Source organism: Ursus arctos, unplaced genomic scaffold, assembly GCF_023065955.2.
Source record: "Ursus arctos isolate Adak ecotype North America unplaced genomic scaffold, UrsArc2.0 scaffold_16, whole genome shotgun sequence".
Taxonomy (NCBI): domain Eukaryota; kingdom Metazoa; phylum Chordata; class Mammalia; order Carnivora; family Ursidae; genus Ursus; species Ursus arctos.
This window is the reverse complement of record NW_026622830.1, coordinates 1,549,317-1,570,315: the sequence shown is the minus strand read 5'-3', so window position 1 is coordinate 1,570,315 and position 20,999 is coordinate 1,549,317. Positions and strand designations below refer to the sequence as shown.

The 20,999-nt window shown below is 60.4% G+C and overlaps 2 protein-coding genes and 1 long non-coding RNA gene across 3 annotated transcripts; 1 reads left to right on the top strand and 2 right to left on the bottom strand.

The window, feature by feature from the left end:
* Positions 1–479: 479 nt before the first annotated feature.
* On the bottom strand, positions 480–5,211 carry LOC130543755 (uncharacterized). Its single transcript, XR_008959326.1, has 2 exons — positions 3,096–5,211; positions 480–1,194 (listed from the first exon to the last, which is right to left on the bottom strand). It is a non-coding gene; the product is annotated as an uncharacterized LOC130543755 (long non-coding RNA).
* Positions 5,212–5,306: 95 nt separating this feature from the next.
* RPS21 (ribosomal protein S21) lies at positions 5,307–6,503 on the top strand. The gene is made up of 6 exons (XM_026503868.4): positions 5,307–5,377; positions 5,572–5,634; positions 5,724–5,787; positions 5,925–5,996; positions 6,299–6,354; positions 6,441–6,503. Exons 2-6 carry the CDS (start codon positions 5,585–5,587, stop codon positions 6,448–6,450), a joined length of 252 nt encoding a protein of 83 aa, XP_026359653.1. The 5' UTR covers positions 5,307–5,377; positions 5,572–5,584; the 3' UTR covers positions 6,451–6,503.
* A 98-nt stretch (positions 6,504–6,601) lies between these two features.
* On the bottom strand, positions 6,602–20,996 carry CABLES2 (Cdk5 and Abl enzyme substrate 2). Its single transcript, XM_048222293.2, has 10 exons — positions 20,506–20,996; positions 13,022–13,093; positions 12,856–12,948; positions 12,081–12,158; positions 11,523–11,631; positions 10,849–11,014; positions 10,303–10,406; positions 9,821–9,927; positions 8,889–9,093; positions 6,602–8,804 (listed from the first exon to the last, which is right to left on the bottom strand). The coding sequence occupies exons 1-10, from the start codon at positions 20,994–20,996 to the stop codon at positions 8,664–8,666; spliced, it is 1,566 nt and encodes a 521-aa protein (XP_048078250.2). The 3' UTR covers positions 6,602–8,663.
* Positions 20,997–20,999: the final 3 nt, after the last annotated feature.

Genomic DNA, 20,999 nt, shown 5'->3' with positions numbered 1-20,999 from the left:
CGCTCTGTGTGCGCCTGTGACGGAAGTGCCTCCTTTCCTGTCACCTGGCTCTGGCCTCTGTAGCTAGCCCACAGGAGGGTGGGGCCAGAGGATGGGACAGTCTTGGGTATCTCCGAGCTCAGTGCACCCCCCCCCCCCGCGGCTGCCCCACAGAGGAGTGCCTCCGGCTACCTCCTGGGAAGGGGCCTGCTGGAACCTGCAGGGTGTCAGGTGGGGAAGGGCGCTGGCCGGTCCTTAAGAACGTCTGCCTGCCGAGGTGACCACGCGGCAAACATGCACGGGGCGGAGCACTCAGGACTGCGCTGGCGCTTTATCACATGGGGGTTACATCTCAATGAAAAAATCCAAAACCAAAATAAATAGTAACATGACAAAATAAAGTAAAATATTTGAAATAAAGTGAAATAAACTGACATGTAAGTAGAAGAGAGTGAAATAGTAAAATAAAATGACAGAATGAGATCATAAAATAAGGTAAAATCGAGGCTCCCTGGGGCACTGATTGTCTGAGTCATGATGCCAGAGGCCCTGAGCCCTGGGGCACTGATGTTGACCCATATGGTGGGGCTGCATGCCCACCATGGCCTCCTTTGACCCTCATTGAGGTTGGTGAGGGCCACTGAGGGCCTGTGTCTGAGATCAGAGGGTGGTCCCCAAGTCAGGCCGGAGGCTCTGGTGACAGGACCCGGTTGGTGGCTCACTAGCTTGGGTACGCCTCGCCACTACGGCCCCGGGGAAGGGAGCCAGGCCTTCTCTCGGGAGAACGGAGGGCAGGCTGGAGGGGCCGGTGGCTGCGACTCCTGGCCAGGTCTGGTTGGCCCTGAACTGCCGCTCACCCTGGCCCCCGCCCCAGGCCCGGAAGGAGGGTTTCCTGGTTTGGGGCTGGTTCCCTTCCACACACAATGCATTTCAGCCTGGCCTGGCCCCGCCTGGCCCAGAAACAACTACTGTGGGAGGAGGGGGGGGGAGGGTCCCCTGGAAGGCGACACTGCCCCCCACCTCAGGGCCTCATTTATCTGCATCTGAGGTGGGCCTGCAGGGTGTGCTGGGGCCTGGGCAGGGACTGCTGCACACAGACACCAACCAAACACTGCTGGCCACCATCACCTGCCCAGGCAGCCTGAACGCGGAGACTGGGGTGGTTTCCATGCAGCTTCCTGTCGCCAGCTCAGGATTCAAATCCAGCCGAATGACCTGGAGCCACAATATAACAACGATAATATTGGTGATGGTGATGACGACGACAGTGGTGATGGTGATGGTGGTGATGATGATGGTGGTGATGGTGATGGTGGTGATGGTGATGGTGGTGATGATGATGGTGATGACGACGACAGTGGTGATGGTGATGGTGGTGATGGTGATGGTGGTGATGGTAGTGATGATGATGGAGATGGTGATGGTGATGGTGGTGATGATGATGGTGGTGGTGGTGATGGTGATGGTGAAAGTGGTGATGGTGATGGAGATGGTGATGATGGTGATGATGGTGATGGTGGTGATGATGGTGAAGGTGGTGATGATGGTGAAGGTGGTGATGGTGATGGTGGTGATGGTGATGGTGGTGATGGTGATGATGGTGATGGTGGTGATGATGGTGAAGGTGGTGATGGTGATGGTGGTGATGGTGATGGTGGTGATGATGATGGAGATGGTGATGATGATGGTGGTGATGATGATGGTGGTGGTGGTGATGGTGAAGGTGGTGATGATGATGGTGATGGTGATGATGGTGAAGGTGGTGATGATGATGGTGGTCATGGTGATGGTGATGATGGTGAAGGTGGTGATGGTGATGAATGCTGGCATGCTGAGGCCTTCCTGAGTACCACACTCATTCTGAGCACTGCATGTGTTAGTCAGTTGAATGCAGACAACCCCAGCCCTGTGGGGTGGCTCTACTACCACTGTCCCCACTTTACAACCAGGAAAAGGCAGCTAAGTAATTTATCCAAGGTCACACAGTTAAGAGGCAGAGGAAGAGAGCAAGCTCAGCTTGTGACCCTGATGTGGTATGGACGGTCAAGGTTATTTAGAGCACTTCGGAGGACAGAGTGGGGGCAGGAATGGGCATATAGTCTTGAATAGACACAGGTGCACTCAGGAACCCTGACTGGCACCACCCTGCAGAACAGCTGCTGCTGAGCTCCTGGGGGCTGCCCTGGGATCTACAAAGAGGGCTCAGCCTGACAGTGTCTGCAGGTGCCATGTCCTCCTGCCCCCAACTCCCTTTGTCCCTCCTGGCCTCTGGCCCTTCCCCAACCTGGAGACCCCACAGGAAGCTCAGTAAACAATTTACCCCTTGGGCAAGGGGCCAGGGGTCTGAGGGAGGTGGCTCAGACCCCTTCAGCCGGCAGAGAAGTGGGCTGGGGACAGGTGAACCTCTGTTCTAGGGACTCTCCCACAGCAGCAGGTAGTGCCGGGCACAGCTCTTGGACACCCCATAGTGGCTGTTGGGGGCAGCGCAGGTGCCATGAGGCCATTCCTAACCCAGGCTCTTGATGTCTGCAGCGGCCCGTCCCCTACAGGTGGCAGGGCCCCTACTGATGAGAGGCCTACCTGGCTCCCTTCAGGGACCACTTGCTCCATGGGGGGACCTGGGACTTCAGACAGCAGGGTTTCTTATGAGAGGGGCTCATCCAAATGTCATGGCCATAGGGTGGGGAGGCACGGAATTTCCCCTGGAAGAACTTGGCCTTGGGACTGCCCTAGAGGAAAGGAGTGTGTACACCCGTTTGTGTCTTATAGTCTTACATTTTTTTTTATTGTGTTAAAATGCACATAACACGGGGCACCTGGCTGGCTCAGTTGGTGGAGTGTGTGACTCCTCACCATGGGGTTGTGGGTTTGAGTCCCACGTTGGGTGCAGAGATTACTTAAAATCTTTAAACAAACACACATCACGAAAGATCTCCTATGCTAATCATTTAAGCATATAGCTCAGCGGTATTAAATACATTGATAACACACTACCATCACCACCGTCCCTCTCCACTACGCGAAATTCTGTCCCCATTAAACACTAACTCCCTGTTCCCCTTCCCCAAGCACTGGCACCCACCATCCTACTCTCTGATTTTGGTGACTCTAAGTACCTCATAAAAGTGTAATTGAGCAGTATTTGTCTTTTTGATTGGCGTATTTCACTCAGCATAATGTCAAGGTTCAACTGTACAAGTCAGAATTTTCTTCCTTTTTAAGGCTGAATAATACTCCCTTGTACATGCAGACCACGTTTTGTTCGTCAGTTCGTCCACCAGCGGGCGGACGGGCTGCTTCTGCCTTTTGGCTGTTGTGAATAACGCTGCTATAAACGGGTGTGCAAATACCCCTTTCTCGCTTTCAGTTCTGTGTAGACACTCACAAGTAGACTTGCTGATCATTTGGTAATTCTCTTTGAGGAACCCCTCTACTACCCCTCACAGTGGCTGCACATGTTATATTTCTACCAACAATGTGCAAGGGTTCCCATTTCTCCACATCCACGCCAACATTGGTTTTGTTTTTATAGTTGCCCTCCTAATGGGTGTGAAGTGGTATCTCCTTGTAGTTTCGATGTGCATTTCCCTAATTAGTGATGTTAAGCAACTTTGAATGTGCTTACTGGCCATTTGTGCGTCTTCTTTGGAGAAATGTCTACTGGAGTCCCTTGCCTACTTTGAGCTGGGTTGTTTGCTTTTCTGTTCAGTTTTTGTTCTCTATTCTGGATGTTGATCCCTTATCAGATGTATAATTGGCAATATTTCCTCCCATTCTGTGGGTTGCCTTTTTACTGTTGATCGTGTTTTTGATGCACGAATGTTAAAAATTTTCACAAGCAGTAATCTGTCTTGTTCTTGTCCATGCCTTTGGTCTCGTATCAAAATCATCAAGTCCAATATCATGAACCTTGTGCCCTACGTTTTCTTCTAAGAGTTTTAGTTTTAGGTCCTTGATCCACTTTAATTTTATATAAGGTGCGAGGTAAGGGCCCAGCTTCATTCTTTTGCACGTGTATGTCCTGTTTTCCCGTTTCACAGTTTGTTGAAGACAGTTCTTTGCCCCAGCGTGGGCTTGGCAGCCTTGTAGATAATCATTTGACCGTATGTGGTTTATTTCTGGGCTATTCTGCGGAATGCTCAAGGAAGACCCTCTGCAGACCTCTCCATCTCTTTTCTGGCACTCTGGCCCTCTATCTGCTTCGGTCTCCCATCTTACAGCCACAGAATCTTTTGATGACCAGGCCTACCTGTGTTGACCCACATGCAGACAGACAGAAGGCCGGCTACTCGAATCCCCAACCATAAACAGGTCGTGTCTGTGCATGTATGTGCGTGTGTGGGGGACCTAGAAAGAGCACATACCTCTCAGGGCCTGCAGGCACACTGAGTGACCTTCCAGGAGAGACTGGCCTCAGTGGCCACACTCCCGACGCCCAACCTGCTGGAGCTCAGTGGAAGCAACAGCAGACACCCTGCTTCTAGGAACGCTGGTTTCCAGGCACGAGTGGACTTGCAGCCTCAGCTCCGGCCCCGCCCAGAGTTAAATTCTCCCATAGCCGGAATGAAGCTCGCAAACATGGTCCGTGCGGCCAGGCGGACTTGACTTTGTGTTTTGTGTGCCCACTATGTGCAGTTCCAGGGTGCACCCGGACATAGACTTGGGTCAGGTGGGTGGGGTGAGAGCCAAGATGGATGGAGGGCATGCGGGGCAAAAGGACGACCCGCCCCCCGAGGCTCAGGCTCAGGCAGCCCCCTGCGGGGAAGCAGGACTGAGTGTCTGAGAGATGAAATTGGAAGCGGAGGTGGGAGCTGAGGGGCTGCCAAGCTCACCCCCAGGGCTGTGGGGCACGGGCCCGTCCGGCTCAGCGCTGCCCGGGACCGGGTCCCGCCCCAGCCTTGGCAGCATCCCCTCCTTGCTCGGACGTCGGTTTCCGGAGGAGTGGCGCCTACACGCGAAGGCGGCGTCCCCCGCCGCAGAGGGGACCCCAGGCCAAGCCCGGCTGCTCCCTCCGCCGCCTGCCCGCGGCTTCCTCGGGCTCGGATCAACGACACGCCCTGAGAGTCCATCTGCGCGTGGTCCTCCGCCGCCTCCGCGGGCCAAGTCCCAGGAGGGCTTTGCGCAGCCCGCGTCGCCGCCCTTCCGAAGCCGAGGGCCCGGCCCTGCCACCAGCCCGGCCCGTCCGCCCTCGCGACTCCGCGGGCGGCTGCACCCCGCCGCCAGACACGCGAAGGTCCCGCCCCCGTCCGCCGGAAGCGGAAGTGCGTCCGAACGGCCGGGTGCGCGCGGCGCGTCGGGACCCGGAAGGACTCCCCGAGGCCCCGCCCCGCCCGCCAATACTGCTGCCGGGGAACGCGGCTCTTCCTTTCTGCGCTCGTGCTCGTGGTGGTGGCAGCAGGTGGGCCGCGCGGCTGGGCGGGGGCGCTCGGCGGGGGCTCCGGGGCGGTGGGTCGGAGACCGGGGTCGGGGCGGTGGTCGGAGACTGGGTTTGGGGCGGGCGGGGGCTCCGGGGAGGGGATCGGAGACCGGGGCCGCGGCGGGCCGGGGAGGGGACACGGTCCGGCCTCACGGCGCCGCGGCGGGGTTTCGCAGGCGCGCCGTCGACATGCAGAACGACGCCGGCGAGTTCGTGGACCTGTACGTGCCGCGGAAATGGTGAGCGACCCCCGCCCCCCCCACTCCCGCCCCCTCTACACTCTCCCGCCCCCCCCCACTCCTGCCCGCTCACTGCGCTCCCCCTGCAGCTCCGCCAGCAACCGCATCATCGGCGCCAAGGACCACGCGTCCATCCAGATGAACGTGGCCGAGGTGAGCCGGATGGCGGAGGGCCAGTCCCGCCGGGGAGGAAGCCCCCAGGGCGGTCTGCGGGGTTGGTCATCCCCGAGCCCCAGAGGTAGAGCTAAAGGTGCCTGGCGGTCTCAGTGACCCTTGTTGACGTGTTGCAGGTTGACAAGGTGACGGGCAGGTTCAACGGCCAGTTCAAAACCTACGCTATCTGTGGGGCCATTCGCAGGATGGTGAGTGCCCTCACTTGGCTTCCCGCATCGGCTGTGGACCTGGGAAGGGAGATGAGCTGGCAGAACCAATGTGCCGGCTGCCCGCCCTTTGCTGGGGCTGCAGTCGGGGGTCTAGGGGCTGGGAAAGGACCACCCTGACAGAGCACTCAGGTGGGCCTTTATCTTTGCACTTGGCAGTCAGCAGAGGCAGCCTGGTCCCCAGATCCTCTCCCGGCAGTCAGGTGTGAGGCCAGTAGACTGGGCTGGTCTGCACTCTGCCAGCTTGGGGGAGCAGGGGAGATAGCCTACTGTGCTTTTTCCAGGGGGAGTCTGATGATTCCATTCTCCGACTGGCGAAGGCTGATGGCATCGTTTCAAAGTAAGTAAGAGGGCTTGCGTTTGGGCACAGAGGCCCTGGACCTTTCCAGAAACAAGGTTTTCACGTTGTTCTTACTTTTGTCCTAGGAACTTCTGACTGGAGGAGATCACGGATGTGGGATATTTGTCATAAATAAATAAAAAAACCCATTTGTGTCTGTTTGTTCTGTGACTGGGCCCCAGGGGGTCAGGGCTGTGCTTGTTTGACAAGGAAGGGCCGGCGCTCAGCTGAGAAGAGGCAACCAACCTTTGGAGGACATTGCAAAACCACGTTTTACTTCAAACCACAAATACATTACCATTTGCAAACAAATCATGACATATGACTGGACAATGAGGTCAGATAGTCGCGTAGCACACTTCTCAGTCCACAAGGGCTACCAGGTGCCGAGAGCCGGGTCAGGCCCTCAGACATCTCTCACATCTGGGCTTGTTCCAGAGAATGAGGGGTTCTGGCTAAAGTTTGGCTTCAATACTGGCTTTGTTGCAATGATTGCTGAATGCCACATGACAGCAGCTTTCTGCACTGATGACACAAGGACACGCCAAGGGACAAGCCTCGGGTGTGCGTGAGTGTATACACTCGGCTCGTGTCTCAGCTGTTCCCAAGGACACATGCTCTGAAGTCAAGCTGTGAACCAGGATATACACTTGGGGTTAGTTCCTTGCAGTACTTATAACCTGAAAACATCCAGACACAGGTGGCAGGACAGGTTGCTATCCAGAAGGAAACTTCCATCTTCACCTTGGGTACACATGGGTTAAGTGGCCACGTTGAAGAGGACAGGGAGGTTCTCCACAATAAATAAGGTCAGAATACAGACTTGGGCTTTGGCCTCCATGCTGCAGTCTCCCCTTGTGCCAGTGAGGAGGACGGGCTGGCTTGCGGGCAGACACAGGTGCTGGGGTCTGGGCGGAGGTGCTGGTGCCTGAGTGCTGTGATGAGAACTGGGGTCGCCTTTTTGCAGAAGCACCGGTCCACACGCGAGTACAGGGTAGGGCTGTAGCCTAGGCCCTGTGACAGGTTCATAGGATAGCAGTGGGGAAGCAGCTAAGTGGCCCAGCCAACGTGGTCATTTTTGACAGCAGCTGACCCAAGGGGAGAAGCTCCTTGGTTCTTCAGTGTTTGGTGGGGCAGCACACTGGAGAACCAGGTCAGAGTGCAGAAAGGACACGCAGACCTGGGAAAGCAGAACACGGGCCCTGCTGGCATGTGGAGCACAGGCCTGCGCATAGGTGACGGCCACTACCTTTGGGCCCCTTTTGTGTGGCAGCCGGGACTGCTGTTCCCTCCTGCCTGGGAAGAAACCCTGTGAGCACTGACCCCCTTGGGGAGATGGTGCCATGGGGTGCAGGGCCGTGGAGGAGCATATCTCCCGCCTGCTTGAGAATCAAATGTGGTTTCAACAGCTCTGTGTAACCAGTTTTTGTTCCCTTAAAAAGACCCATAGAACTGAATTCCAAGTAACAATAAATACACCTTTTCTCCATCACAATATTGCTTAGGAAGATCAAGAGCCAAGAGCAAGCAATCCAGTCATCCTGAAGGTCCAGAGTGTCGCAGGCGCAGCAGGGTTTCCTGGTGAGAGGTGAGGGGCGGGTCCCCCAGGGGCGGGCCAGGGTCTGCGCCGAGGCCTGCGGGGCTGTGCGACACCCGGCACCGGAATTTCACAGTGACACGATGCTCGGAAGAGTAAAGAATGAGATAAACCGGAGTCTGCTCTGCTTGGCTTAACCTAATGCCAGAGCTCCACCTGTGGACACCGGGGAGGCGGTGGGCATCCCGGGGGCGCTGCTGGGCTGGGAGGGAGCCAGGCCATGGGGGTGCAGTGCTGCGTCTCCACATCTGAAACCTGAAACAGCCAAGACTCATGCTTTCTCAGGTAGGGTCTGGAAACGCAGCTCTCCACTGCGATGCTTGCGCAGCTCCTCCCGTCGTTTGCGGGAGACCCAAAGGAGAAGGACGCCGCAGAGCTGGGATGACCGCACAAGGTAAGCCAGGGTCCCCGTGCAGCCCACTCTCAGGCACGTGGAAAAGAACACAAAACCGTCTATCTCGTTCCTGTGAAAATGCAAGCAGGCTCTCAGGAATACCATGGTGGCACGCTGTGCTTTGGGACGAAATCCGCGTCCCTCCAAGGATGCAAGGGTGTGAAGACCGCGGTGTCAGTCACAGAGGGCAGGCGAGTCCCGCCAGGTGGGTGCCCAGGGGCGCCCGGGTGGGTGTGTAGCGCAGCGCCTGGGAACACCCCCTGGGCCCGAGCGTGCGCGCCTGCAGGGGGGCCGTCCCGCATGCGGAGGCAGCCTGGACTAGAACTGCTGCGTGAGGCGTCTGTAGTGAGGTAACACCTGGCTCTCCGGAAGGTAGAGCGCGAGTTCCAAGGCCACCAGCACCGTGAACTCGAACCCAATTAGATCCCGTCTGTTGAAGCGAAACCTTTCTTCTAGCTTCTGCGTTGAGAAAGCGCGGAGGTTACCCGGGCCAGCCGGGGGCGGGGGCCGCGTGGGTGGGGGCGGGGCCGCAGGCATACTCACGTCGATGAGCTGCTTGACTTCGCTTCTGCGGAGGTCGCTGCTGATCTTGGCAGCGAGCAGCACGCACGCACCGGCGCACAGCTTGCGGTTGTGCTTGTTGAGTTTGCCCTGCAGCACGAGCTTCTCGAAGTACACGTAGGCCATGGACACCGTCACGGGCTCCAGGCTGCACTCCTCAGAGAGGTTCCGCATCTCCCGTTTTAAACTGCAGGTTTACACGGAGGTCCGGTGTTCACAGGCCGAGGAAGTGGCCACCCTGTCTCTGCCCCAGGAGGGCTCGCTGGGCTGCTGAAAAAGCCCCATTCCGTGCGGGCAGGGGTAGGCCCGGCCCAGCACTCCGCCCGCAGCCTGGTGGGCAAGCCGGCTGATGTTGGTTGGCTGTGCCCCCCCCCCCCCAGCTGTACCGGCTGGCCCATGCTGTCCTCCAGGGGATACCACAGAGGACACGGTCCCTGCTGTCCTGTGGCGGCAAGGACAATGCGGAGAAAACCACCAGTGGAAAGGCCCCGTGGTACAGACACGCTGAAGCAGTGTCCAGACCTTCAATTAAGTCCCTGTGGGTGCTGCTGAGGCAGGGACGGTGGGACTCAGTGGGGCCAGATGCACCCAGGGCAGGGCAGTCCGCCACTTACTCGCCGTGAGGTCTTGGGCAAGCCTCCTCGGCCTGCGAGCCCATGGATCACGGGGGGTCAGTGCCAGTCTCCGGTGCTATCCCGGGCATCAGGGAGGAGGGCCAGTAGGTGTGGGTACCAGAGGCAGCAAGGCGGCCTGGCCCCCGGAGGTGGTAGGCGGGGGGGCTGGGGAGCTGCTGCTATTGGCCTGGGCAGATGGTGGGGGGGGCCTGGGGGGGCCCACCTGGATTGGTCAAGCTCAGGGCCTGCCAGACGTGGGGGAGAAGAGGAACGGCCCCATCGTGGCAAAGCCCCCTTTACCTCCGGATCTTGCTCAGGGTCAGTTTGACGTGTGGGAACTTCTCCCGGAAGGTCTCGTTCATGTCCTTCTTGAGGTCAGAGGGCTTCACGTACTCTATCACCGTGGTCTGCAGGGGAGAAGGCAGCAGGTTGGGGAGCTGGCCCTGCACAGCCCTGGGGGCCCACCCGCCTGAGCCCCCGTGGGTGATCTCATGCTGGCCTGGGTCTGCAATGTGAAAGTGCGGCGGCTTCAGGCACCAGCTCTGCCGAGGACAAGTCTCAGGACAGAGGGTGCAGAGTGGGCAGACCCGGGCCGCCAGGGTGTGGGCTGAGGGCAACGGTGACCCCAGGGCGGTGTGGTCAGTGCAGGCCCTCCTGTCCCGAGGTGCTGCTGGCGTCCTGGGGGTGGGGGGCATGTCAGCCCTGCCCTGGCGGCTTGCCCTCAGCCTGCCCCCAGACACCCGGAGGCGTGCAGAGTGGGTGTGTGGTGGCGCTCACCGTACCATGTAAGAGGCGAAGATGAGGACCCGCTTGTGCTTGCCGCAGGGCCACTGTGGGTCGTCCAGGAGGTTGGGGTTATACTCCAGCGCATCCCCTGCGTCACTCCCTGCATGCAGAGGGCAGCCCTGACCCACCACGAGCCCCCAGCTCTGACCAACCAGCTTCTGCCAACCCAAGCCTCAGCTGGAACCCTGGTCTAGCGCAGGGGGGGCCAGCTGCTGGAGTCTGGGGTCTGGGAGGGGCAGCTGGCTGCGGTTCCCTGTCCCTGAGGGCTGGGTAAAAGGACGGATGTCCTGACAAGGAGGGGCCCCCCTGCTCCCCTGCCCCCACACCATCTGTGGACACGGGATCTCTTCATTGCCTGCTCGGATGAAGCCTAGGCCATCTGCTCTAGTGGGAGTTCCTTCTCCTGACCCTGCTCCTGAGCCTGGAGCCCTGCCTGGACTGGGGACTGTGGGCTGGAATGGGACTCTGGTCTGCCATTTGCAGTCTCTTGCCCAGCTGGTGTGGCTGCCTGCCCTGCGGCCAGTTAGAGCACGTGAGGCTACCTAGTTCCGTGCCGGCTGGCGCCGACTTGGCCGGGGCCGGTTTGTATCTTGAACCTGGCAGAGTGCGGGGGACGCTGGGCCGGGGTTGGGGCAGCAGGCCGTGGCTGTCTGTCTTGTGTGTGACCAGGGCATTCGTAGGATACAAGAACTTGGCATAAGACACCACCTGGAAAGGCAAGGATGTCAGGGCTCAGTCCCTATCGCCCCCGGGCCCACATCCCTGTCCTGAAATCAGAGGTCCAGCAAGCTGTGCCTTATGCCTTCCTGCTGCACGAGGGCCCTGCACAAATGCCACCCGTGTGGACAAGGAAGGACCTACCGAGAGCTAATACTCCCAGGCAGCCCAGAGCTGGATGCTGGGGCTAGCGTGCTCAGTAACAAGAACTTTCCAGAATGCCACCCCGGCCATCCCATGTGGGATCTGCAGCACAGGAACCTTTTCCCTGCCTCTGAGCACCAGTGCAGAGGCGGCACGGGGACACCCTCCTGACTAAGGTCGTTTTTCATCACCTGCCTGCTGAGCGAGGCGACAGGACCCGTTTTTACAGGGCTTCCTCCCACCAACACCATGTGTTTTAGAAGATTCAGGGGAAATGCAGCTCCGTGTGTTTATTGCCCTGGTGAGTGCAAGCTCCGTGCCCGTCCGCCCGCCCGTGGACCGCACCCATGCTTGCCTTCCCATCTGCTCCCAGCTCGACGCCTTCCAACTCAAAGACCATCTCAGAAGACACGGAGACGCCGCTGGATGGGTGCCTCTGCTTCTGGCTGTCCACCCTCAGGTCACTGCAGTGCACAGGACGGGAGATAGCTGCTGCCTTCCTCTGCCCCTGGAGGTGGCCCGGTCCTACCCCTTCCCAGGCCCACACAGTTCCTGTTGGAACACGGAGCAGCACCGACCTCTACCTGAGGCCACGCCCTTGGCCAGCTTGGCCTAGGCACGTCCCGGGCGAAGGGTACCCTACTGCCAGGCCCCCTGGTGCCGTCCCCATACTGACGGCCGTTGCCTTCTTCCCAGAGTTAAGCACGGGATGCAGTTGCCCGGACTGCTCACGAGGACGCGGGGCAGCAACCCCACGAGGGGTGTCCCAGGCTTCTGCACGTAAGCCGCTCAAACACAGTAACAGTGCGGACACACCCCTACTAGACACCCAGGACCCGAAAGGCCTTCAGAGCTCCTGAGGAGCTTTGGCAGAGCCGAAGCCCTGAGCTCGGTGCCTCCCTGGGCCACTCACCTGACCCGCAGTCCTTCTCCGTAGGGCAGGACCGAGAAGGCCGCACACAGGGACCGCTTGGCACAGATGAGCACGATCCTGGGGGGAGGTGTTGGTCAGAGCAGGTGGTGGGCGTTTCTGGGAGAAAATTCCTTCCTGTCTAGTCTTGGTTGACACAAGCTGCTGGCTGGGACTACTGGGCACCTGGGCTCACTGACGCCAGCCCAGCGCTCTGGTCTGCCTCGGGCCCACTCCTCAGCACCAGCATGAGCCCGTCATGCTGGGGGTCATGCTTTAGGAGAACACAGAGCTTCCCGACCAGAGCCGCTGGGTGGGTGCTTGGCAGCGGGGCCTTCAGCAGGAAGGGTAACGGCTCAGACGCCTCAGGGCTGGCAGGGCGGGCCCTGAGATTGGGCCACGGGAACCCCTAGAGGCCCCATGCAGCGCCTACAGACACAGAAGCTCCGAGGGCTGCCGCACCAGGCCTGTGCTCCAGTTTGGGGCAGCTGCATCCCAGCTTGTAGGTCAACCACCCCCTATGCTTCCCAGATAAAACCCAGCCCTTCTCTCTTGGCCACCTTCCACTGCCATGCCTGCTCTGTGTCCCTTTACCCAGGATACCAGAGAGGGGGATGGGCAGGACCCAAGACTTATGCACAGAGAGAAGGGCAGGTCCCTGGACCCCACTAGGTGCGAGGGGGACATGGTGGGCAGCTCCAGGCCTGCAGCTGGGGGCCCAGGATCAGATGGCAGGCCTGCCTCTGGGCGGCCACGTGCTTGCTGTGGCACGTGGTACCTGCTGTTCCTTGTGTCATACTGCCTCATGTTCTTGATGAAGTGAGTCTTCTTCAGGCCTTTGTGTCTTGGGGATCCGGATATGTGTTTGGTTCTGCAAGGTAAAAACCAGGTCATTCTTCCCTCCCTCAAGACCCCCTCTGGTCCCAGGTCTCAGAGACCCTTACCTTTGAACGGAGGCACATCCCACAGCGTCTTCCAGGAACTCGAGAGAGCAGCGCTGGGAGGCGACTCGCCTTCTGTAAGACAGTGCAGGGCCTCAGCTAACAGACCTGGGAGGAGGCTGCTCTCGGACCCAGAGACATGCCCTCGGGCTTCTCCCCATGGAAAGGCAGCTCACCCGACTGGGTCAGGAGCCTGTCTGGAGTGAGGTCTGAGCCTCAGGCAGGGCCACCCAAGGACCAGAGTTTGCCAGAAGCATCTAAGAGGGACCAGCACCCTGGTCCACTGCCTGTTGCCCCCCAGAGCTCAGCCCAGATACCAAGCGTCCTCTCTGGCCCAGGATTGGCAGGGCAGGTCATGCTCAGCCACAGCAGGCACAAGGAGGGGCTGCAGGAAGGTCTTCCAAGGTAGGAGCTCCTAGCCTCCCACCCTGTGTCAGGGGAGCTTCTCAAGCCCAAAGGCTCAAAAATCCTGCGTGGCCGCACCCTCAGGTCAAGATCACAAACCCTGGTGACTGGAATCAAGGCCACCACTGTGGTCACCTGTTGACCTCCTAGCCCTTGTGGGGCAGACACATACATCTCCCCAGTAAGGGCTGCTTATGACAAAGCTACGCAGATGGGTCCCAAATCCCCACACCTTCCCAGCGAGAGGGAGGCTCCTAGAGGCCATGGCTGTGTGGTCTATGAAACAAAGCAACACAGGCGCTGAGCTCAGCCTGGGCCGGCACGTGCCAGGAGCCCTGCACGTCTAGAGTGTGAACTGAGTCTGGGCTCCTGGGGAGGGGATGGGGGGGGACACATGGCCGAGGAAGCCACTTCTGGGAGCTGCAGCCTGCCCAGACGCAACACTGTCCTCCCACAGGACCCCTGGCTGACAGATGAAGCCCAGTGTGGTCAGGCCACCTTGCCGGGTGGAGCAAGCCTGGAATCCAGGCAGGAAGGAGCCAAGGTGACAAGCGGTCACTGTCATGTGCTAGGGGCCCAGCCACCACCTCTTGCATGGAGCCACTGCCTATGGCGGCACAGAGCAGCTGGGCACCTGCCCCAGGTCACACAACCAGGGCAGTCCTGGGGGACTCCAAGGCTGTCACCTTGAAGCCACGGCCCAGGCTCAACTTAAGTCTTTAAAATGACAGAAGCAGCAGGAACTCATTGAAAAGGAACTAGAATCGGATACAACGCAACCTCTAGTGAAATGCTGGGTGTCCCACTGCAGCCCCATCTTCAGAGAGGGGCAGTGACCCCCCCTCCCCAGATGGTGGGGGGGGCACCCACCTGTCAGACGAGAGTGCTTGGGGGTGATGTGATTGCGAGGGTAGCGGAGCAGGGCTGCAGCCGTGGCCTAAGGACCGGACAGGGGGGCGGGGGAATGGGCACCAGGGGCCTCTGCAGGCGGCTGTGCGGCTGCTCAAGGGGCAGCGGGAGGGGCGTGTCAGGCAGACACCCAGGTCCTAAGAAGCCTGGGGGGTGGGAGTGAGTAGGTGGATGGGCAGGACCCGTGCCCAGAAAAGCTGCCGGCTTAGGTAGAGCCCGAGCGTCCCCGGAGGTGTCTGCACGTGGCCCTGCAGGCCCGGGCTCAGAGGCGCTGCGGAGCAGCCCCGTGTGGCTTTCTCAGTCCATTTCCCAGGTGGTGCCCCAACGGCTTCCGCACACCCGGGGCCTCATCTGCAGGGCCCAGGCCGGCTGCGATCTCCACAGAGGCCTGGCCCCGCACACAGCCTCTGGCCCACTGCCCGGTGGAGTGGCAGGTGAGACGTGGGCCTCTGCCGCCTCGCTCACGCCTTCCGTTGGTTCTGGGATGATGCCACTCAGCTCGCCAGGCTCTGAAACCTGACCCCAGTGCTCTTGCAGGGAGCTGTGCTTTTCTCTCACCTCTCTCTCCTCCTAAAAATTTTACACACTCAGCCCTAACTGCACATGAGGGGCAATGTTATTACGCTCAGTTCACACGTGGGGAAACTGAGGTACAGAGCGGGCAAGCAAGCTGGTCAGGTGGTACTGCAACCTGCGTGCCAGCAGTTGGCCCGTGCATTTGCCAACGGCAGCAGGACTGCCTCTCCGCCCCCCCTGCGGACCCCGCCAGGCTGGTTGGAATCGAGGCCACCCCTCAACCATGTCCCCGGGCGCTCCTCTGCTGAACTTGGCCTGCGTTCCAGGTGTGCTCTTTGGGCTGGGATGAAAAGCCTGTGACAACGCGGATCACGGTGCCCCGAGCTCTGAGGCGCAGGTCTGTGGGGACACGCGGGACATGGGCAGCCCAGGCATGCAGGCCTACTGTGTTCTCAGGATCAGGCTGACGTGCAGATACTGAGGGGGTGGGAGCGGCCCTGGGGCGGGGGTGCGTCCCCGTCTGCAGAGGGCGGAGCGAGGGCACCGCGATGAGCCGGTGGCTGCGGGACATTCTGGAAGTGGAGTGTCTGTGGGCAGGAGAGAAGCAGCCTGCACGCTCCCAGGGATCCCAACATCTTTGGTGTGGAGGTGACCGCGTCGGGCAGCACCGGGTCTGCAGGCTTCCGAGAGTGAAGGCAGTAGGGAGGCTAGCAGTCAGAGCCCCGGTTGTGGATGCGCACGACCGGCTAGGGGCCGCCCCAGGTGGTCAGGCAGGGCCTACCCTTCCCGGAACATGGAGCAGTCCAGCTGCTCCGGAGATAGTGTCCCCTTCAGAAGAAACTGCCGGCTAGTCAACCTCTGGCACTGGCTCCTCTGGAGGAATGTCCAGCCCCTCGGTGGGTCCTGAAGTGAGACCACCACAGCCTTGTATGTGGCCCCAGCAGGATGGGCACCCCAGCACGGACGGGCTCCGGCCAAGGGTGCCCTGCTCAGCCTCTCTGGGAACTACCCCCAGGAAGGTGTCTGTGCGGCCAGCAGGCATGACAGAACATTCCAGCAGCTCCACCCAAAACATTCCCGGCTGGAGGCAAGCCAGCGCGGACAGCAGGAGGCTGGGCACACTGCGCTCACAGCGTGCCTGGACGCACAGCACTCACGGCGGGGACGGAAGCTGGCTGCAGAGAGCTGCTGGGGAGCGCGCTGCCCCAGAGCGCGACATGCATTTTACGCCCCCACTTAAAACCACCACTAACAAACACGCTACAGAGAACAAAACTTGGGCTCTCTGCTCCCTGCGGCGCCCCCTCCCCTGCCCCCGGATGTCTGGGCAACGCAAGTCTCCGGGCCCAGGAAGCCTCTCTGCTGAGCCACGGTCAGGCCAGGGTCCACGGGATGGGGTCTACTCGCCGGCGACTGGCCTGAGGGTGCCTGCCTCAGACTCTCTGGGGAAGAAGGAGCCAAGGGTCAGGGGTGTGGGAGAGGCTCTCAAGAGGGCACAGGCGGCCACTGCATGGACCACGGGTCTGCTCACCCTCTGGCTCACTCTCAGAATTGCCACCCCCCCAATCCCAGATGTGAAATGTGCTTGCAAACAGGAAGAGAAATCACTACTAGACAGTTTTTATCGTCTGATGAATGCCCTTTACTTTGTCACTGCAGAAATGCCCAGCCAAGGAAGGGCTCCCACCTGAGGTCTGTTTGAGGGCCGAGGACCACCCAAACAGAGTGAGGGGCCAAGTGAAGGGGTCAGACCAGCTGGCGTGGGCTGCTGACAGGTACCTGTGCCCACGACTTGGGGCCCTCTCCTGCTCCATGCCCATCTGAGCATGCCACCTGACCTCGCAGACCCTTGTGCATACTTGTCCAAGGAGTGGTGGTCCTGGGTACCCCATCTCACCAAGTCCCTGCCAGGAAAAGCACAAACCCCACGTTCCAGCCAACCGCTCAGAGAGGCCTGAAGTTCCCCTGGTGATGGGACCCCAGGTATGGTCTCTGGGGGCCAAGTCTCAGCAAGGCCTCCGAGCCGCCATGGGAAGACGCGCCTCTAGGCTCTACCCTCGGCAACCGTTTCCAGTTGTCCTCCAGCAAGAACCCGCCAGATCAGAGTTGTAAGCAATTGCCAGACACTACACTGAAATTGGTTTAATTTGGACAGGAGCTTGGCAGCTTCGGGAACACGGAGTGGCTCCTGGCCAGCGTGGCAGCTAAAACCCCAGGCCCTTTCTCAGAATCAGCGTGAACCCTCCAGAACCGCGAGGCTTTCTGTTCCCAGCTAACGCAGCAATGTCCCCGGCCTCATGGCAGTGCCCCTGGCTCCCCTGCCCTGTCCTTAGTGCCTTGGACACTAATGAGGGCTGTAGTGGGCTGAGCTGTGCCCCCAGAAAGTTATGCTGAAGTCCTGACCCCTGATATCTGTGACTATGACTCTGTTTAGAGACAGGGTCTTTGCAGATGAGACCAAGTGAAGACAGGGCCCATAGGATGGACCCTGATCCAATGACTGGTGTCCTCACAAGGAGAGGAAAAGGCCAGGTTCAGACACAGGAGAACTACGTGAAGACGGAGCAGAGACTGGAGGGACGGCTGGGGCCACCCGGAGCTGGGGGAGGCAGGAAGGTCCTTCCCTCGAGCTTCCAGAGGGAGCGCAGCCCTGCCCTGCCCTGATCTCAGATCTGCATCCCCTAAGACAGTGAGAGGAAGTACGGCTCCAGGCTCTCGGTGCTCTGTTGCACAGCCCGGGCCTCCCTCAGGCTTTCTAGGAGAGAGGAGGGTACGGGGCCTGGTGAGGGCCAGCAGGGGCCTGAAAACCTGTTTCTGCCAGCTGGAGGAGTCCAGAAGCCTGCCTGCTCACCTTAAGTGACCGCAGTGTTGAAATGAAAGTAAACACCGCGTTAGAGGTTCTAGGAGGGAAGTATGGACTCCAGTGACTTGCTCACTGGCTTAGCAGGAAAAGCCACACGGGGCTGAACCCTGAGGGCGAAACACAACTTCCCTGCTGTGGACGGAGTGTGAGCGCTCACTGGGTAATGTGCTTGTGACAAGTGTCTGCTCACCTGGCCCTGGCCACAGCCACCCCTTGCTGAGCCCTTGACCTCACCTGACCTCACGCAGCCCCTCAGGTAGGTAGTACAGAAGGCAAAAGCACTTCACAGAGGAGTAAACTGAGGCTCAGTGAGGCTCCTGCCCAAGGTCACAACAGAGCCCCTGATGGGTGGACCTAGGATGACAGCGGGTCTGTGCCCAGAGCCTGGCTAGACTTCAGGAGGAGGCCCTCACTATACCCCACCCCGGAAATACAACTGATCCTCAGACTGGGCCTGCAGCTAGGAGCCCCCCGGCTTGGCTGGACAGCTCTCATGCACTCTGCTGCAGAGCTCGAGGAGGGATAGTCCTGCACAGGTGTGGCCCCAGGGGGCAGGAAGAAGGGAGTGGTAGGAGAGCGTTCACGGCCTGGGCTCAGGCCATGGGTGGATGGACACAGGGACGGGGGTGGGTGCAGCAGGAAAACCAAAGGGCACCCCGACCCACATCATTTCCCATCCTGCGCCAGCGTCCTCCCAAGCTCCTAGGAATGGGCCCTGCAGGGTCCTGCTTGCGGGTGCTGCATCCAGCATCTACACCCCCCAAGCCCTTCCCTTGAGCGAGGCTTCAAGGGGCAAGCTGCTGGCTAGCCTGGTTTGCAGGGTCTGGCCCACAGCAAGGTCACCTCTTCGCTGAACAGAGAGCCTAAAATGACATGCGGTCTGCCCAGAACGCACACGCACCCCAAAAGGGGAAGGGGGCGGCCTAGCGCCAGAGAGCGGATGGGAAGAGCAGATGCAAACTGCTCTCAGGAAGCTCGGGCCTGGCGGCAGGTGAGCCCCCTTCCCTCTGAAGCCCCATGACGCGTCACAGCACCGAGGGACTCCAGAGACCCGGCGTCATCTGGGGACCATCCTCTGGGCTGACTCTACACCTTCAAGGAAGAGGACAAGTAGGCTCTCTGTTCAGCAAAGGACAGAGGACAAGTAGGCTCTCTGTTTTTTAAAATGGACTGATTTCCACCAGTAAAATCGTTTTCTCTTAATATTAGCTTCCTCTAGGATAAGCAGTCCTACCTCCCCAGGGATGGCAGGAGAGAGCTGCCTCGCTGCCATGTTCGGGGCTGAAAGATCCCTTGGCTCCACCCAGTCCCCTAACCCTCTCTGCGGCCTTGGCCAGGCCTGTTTGTGGCAAGGGTCAGGTCCACGGACATCCTCCTGGCCGGCCCGGGAGGCAGCAGCTTCTCCGCGGAGTTGGAAATATTTCCGTCTATGATGTGAAGGCGACCTCAGTAAGCACTTACCCGTGGGCCACACACGAGAAATCAGAATGTAACGTCAAGAACTCTTGACAACCAAGCCTGCATTCTGGACTCAACCCCATCATCTTCAGCGCTGTCTGAGGACCAGGGGGTGAGGGAGCCATTGTGACCACCAGGTGAGAAGAGCCGCCTCTGAACTCCAGGGATGCAAGGCCTCAGCCCACCCATGCAGGGCACTGAGCTGTAGGGCTCTGCTCTGGGCCCCTCCCTGCACACCTGTGGGGCCTGCCTCAGAAGGGCCTCCCTGCAGCTCTGTCCTGCACACAAAGGCTAAGCAGTGCCCTTCCAGAAGGATGGTGACAGCAGCCAGTCCTGAGTCCTAGGCCCAGCAACCAAATCACCCCACAGGGTGAAGGTGGGCAGTGGGAGGGTACGGGAGAGCCCCAGCATCTGGAGGAAGGGGCCACAAAACTGCAGCTCAGTGGGAGGCTGTAGAAGGGTCTCTGGGAGAAGAAAGCAGGGTGTCTGGGAGCCAGGGGCTATCTGGGCACAGGCAGACTGCAGGGCCAGGGCTCAGGGGTGGTGGCTGCTCTGGGACAGGCTGAGGGCTTCCTAGAAGTGGAATCAGAGCAGGGAGAGTAAGTGCAAGCTGGGAATGCACAGGGCCAGGGACACTGAGCTCAGAGGGGACGGGGTGGGGGGACAGCAGTCAGCATGGAGGTAATGGTGTGGATCAGGGGCCAGTAGGTTGGGAGGCTGGGAGGTTCGGCCTGGCGCAGAAGGCTCTGAAACACACGTCACAGTGAAGACTGGAGGGATCACCCAGCTCAGAGAACGCAAGGAGCCCTGCAAAAGGTGCTTTAGAGTCCCTGAGTCCCGGGATGGATAAAAGCAGGTTGGGGAGGGGCGTGACTGAGCTGCCAGGGCTGTGTGTCTGGGGGTTGATAAGGGCTGAGGGAACCCTAAAACTGAGGTTCAGCTCACTGCCAAGGTTGAAAGGGGCTGACAGAATTAAGGGGACCGTGACCCCTGTGCCTGGGGACTGGGCCTGAGGACCGCTGACCTCCACATCTTAGACTCATGGGGCCCAGGCGAGACTCTCTTTCTAGTGCTGGCAAGGCTCAGGACACCCCAACCCTGTGTCTGGGGTCCCAGGGGAGCAGGGTCCCCTTCTGATCCCCAAGTCCTGTGCAACCCTCCGTCATGGGCTCACAGGGCCCCAAGTGACCCTGATCCCCAAGTCCTGTGCAGATGGGGCCCTGGACCACTCCACCCCATCCCCTGGACCCGTGACCCCCAGGTCGCCCCAACGCTGTGTCCTGGGCTGTCAGGTCACCCCAGCCCTGCGCGGATCTGGCCCGGGGTCCCCACTCACCTCTGGCGCTGCCCCTCCAGCCCATGTCCCAGGCCGAGGCCGAGGCTGGCGGGCGCGGGGCCAGACGCCGGGCTGAGCAGGCCCTGGGGCGCCGACGCCCTGCCCGCGGGCCCGGGCAGCCCGGGCAGGCCGGCGGGGGGAGCGGGCGGCGGTGGCGGCGGCGGCGGCGCCCCGCGGGCGGGAGGCTCGGGCCCCGGGGGTCCCGGCGGCGGCGGCGGCGGCGCGGGCGGCTCGCGGGCCTCGGCGGGCGGCGGCGGCGGCGGCGGGGGCTTCTCTCCGCCCGGGCCCAGGCTCGGGGGCCGGCCGTCCAGGGAGATGTTGTTGAGGAAGAAGAGCGCGGCCTGGCGGCGCCGCGAGTCCCCGCGCCTCCGGAGCACCTGCGGCGGGGCCCTGGCGGCGGGGCCGGAGCCGGCAGGCGGCGGGGCCCTGGTGGGGCCGGGACCGGAGCCGGGGGCCGGGCCCGGGGCTCCACCCGCCGCGGCCGCGGCCATCCT

Excerpts from the sequence above, each read along its gene's own strand:
- RPS21 (XM_026503868.4), top strand. The coding sequence starts at position 5,585 with ATGCAGAACGACGCCGGCGAGTTCGTGGACCTGTACGTGCCGCGGAAA. Across the intron at positions 5,635-5,723 it reads CTGTACGTGCCGCGGAAATG|CTCCGCCAGCAACCGCATCA; the intron begins GTGAGCGACCCC and ends CTCCCCCTGCAG. Across the intron at positions 5,997-6,298 it reads GTGGGGCCATTCGCAGGATG|GGGGAGTCTGATGATTCCAT; the intron begins GTGAGTGCCCTC and ends TGCTTTTTCCAG.
- CABLES2 (XM_048222293.2), bottom strand. The coding sequence starts at position 20,996 with ATGGCCGCGGCCGCGGCGGGTGGAGCCCCGGGCCCGGCCCCCGGCTCC. Across the intron at positions 12,949-13,021 it reads GGATGTGCCTCCGTTCAAAG|AACCAAACACATATCCGGAT; the intron begins GTAAGGGTCTCT and ends TTTACCTTGCAG. Across the intron at positions 11,632-12,080 it reads GGAGAAGGACTGCGGGTCAG|TGACCTGAGGGTGGACAGCC; the intron begins GTGAGTGGCCCA and ends TGTGCACTGCAG.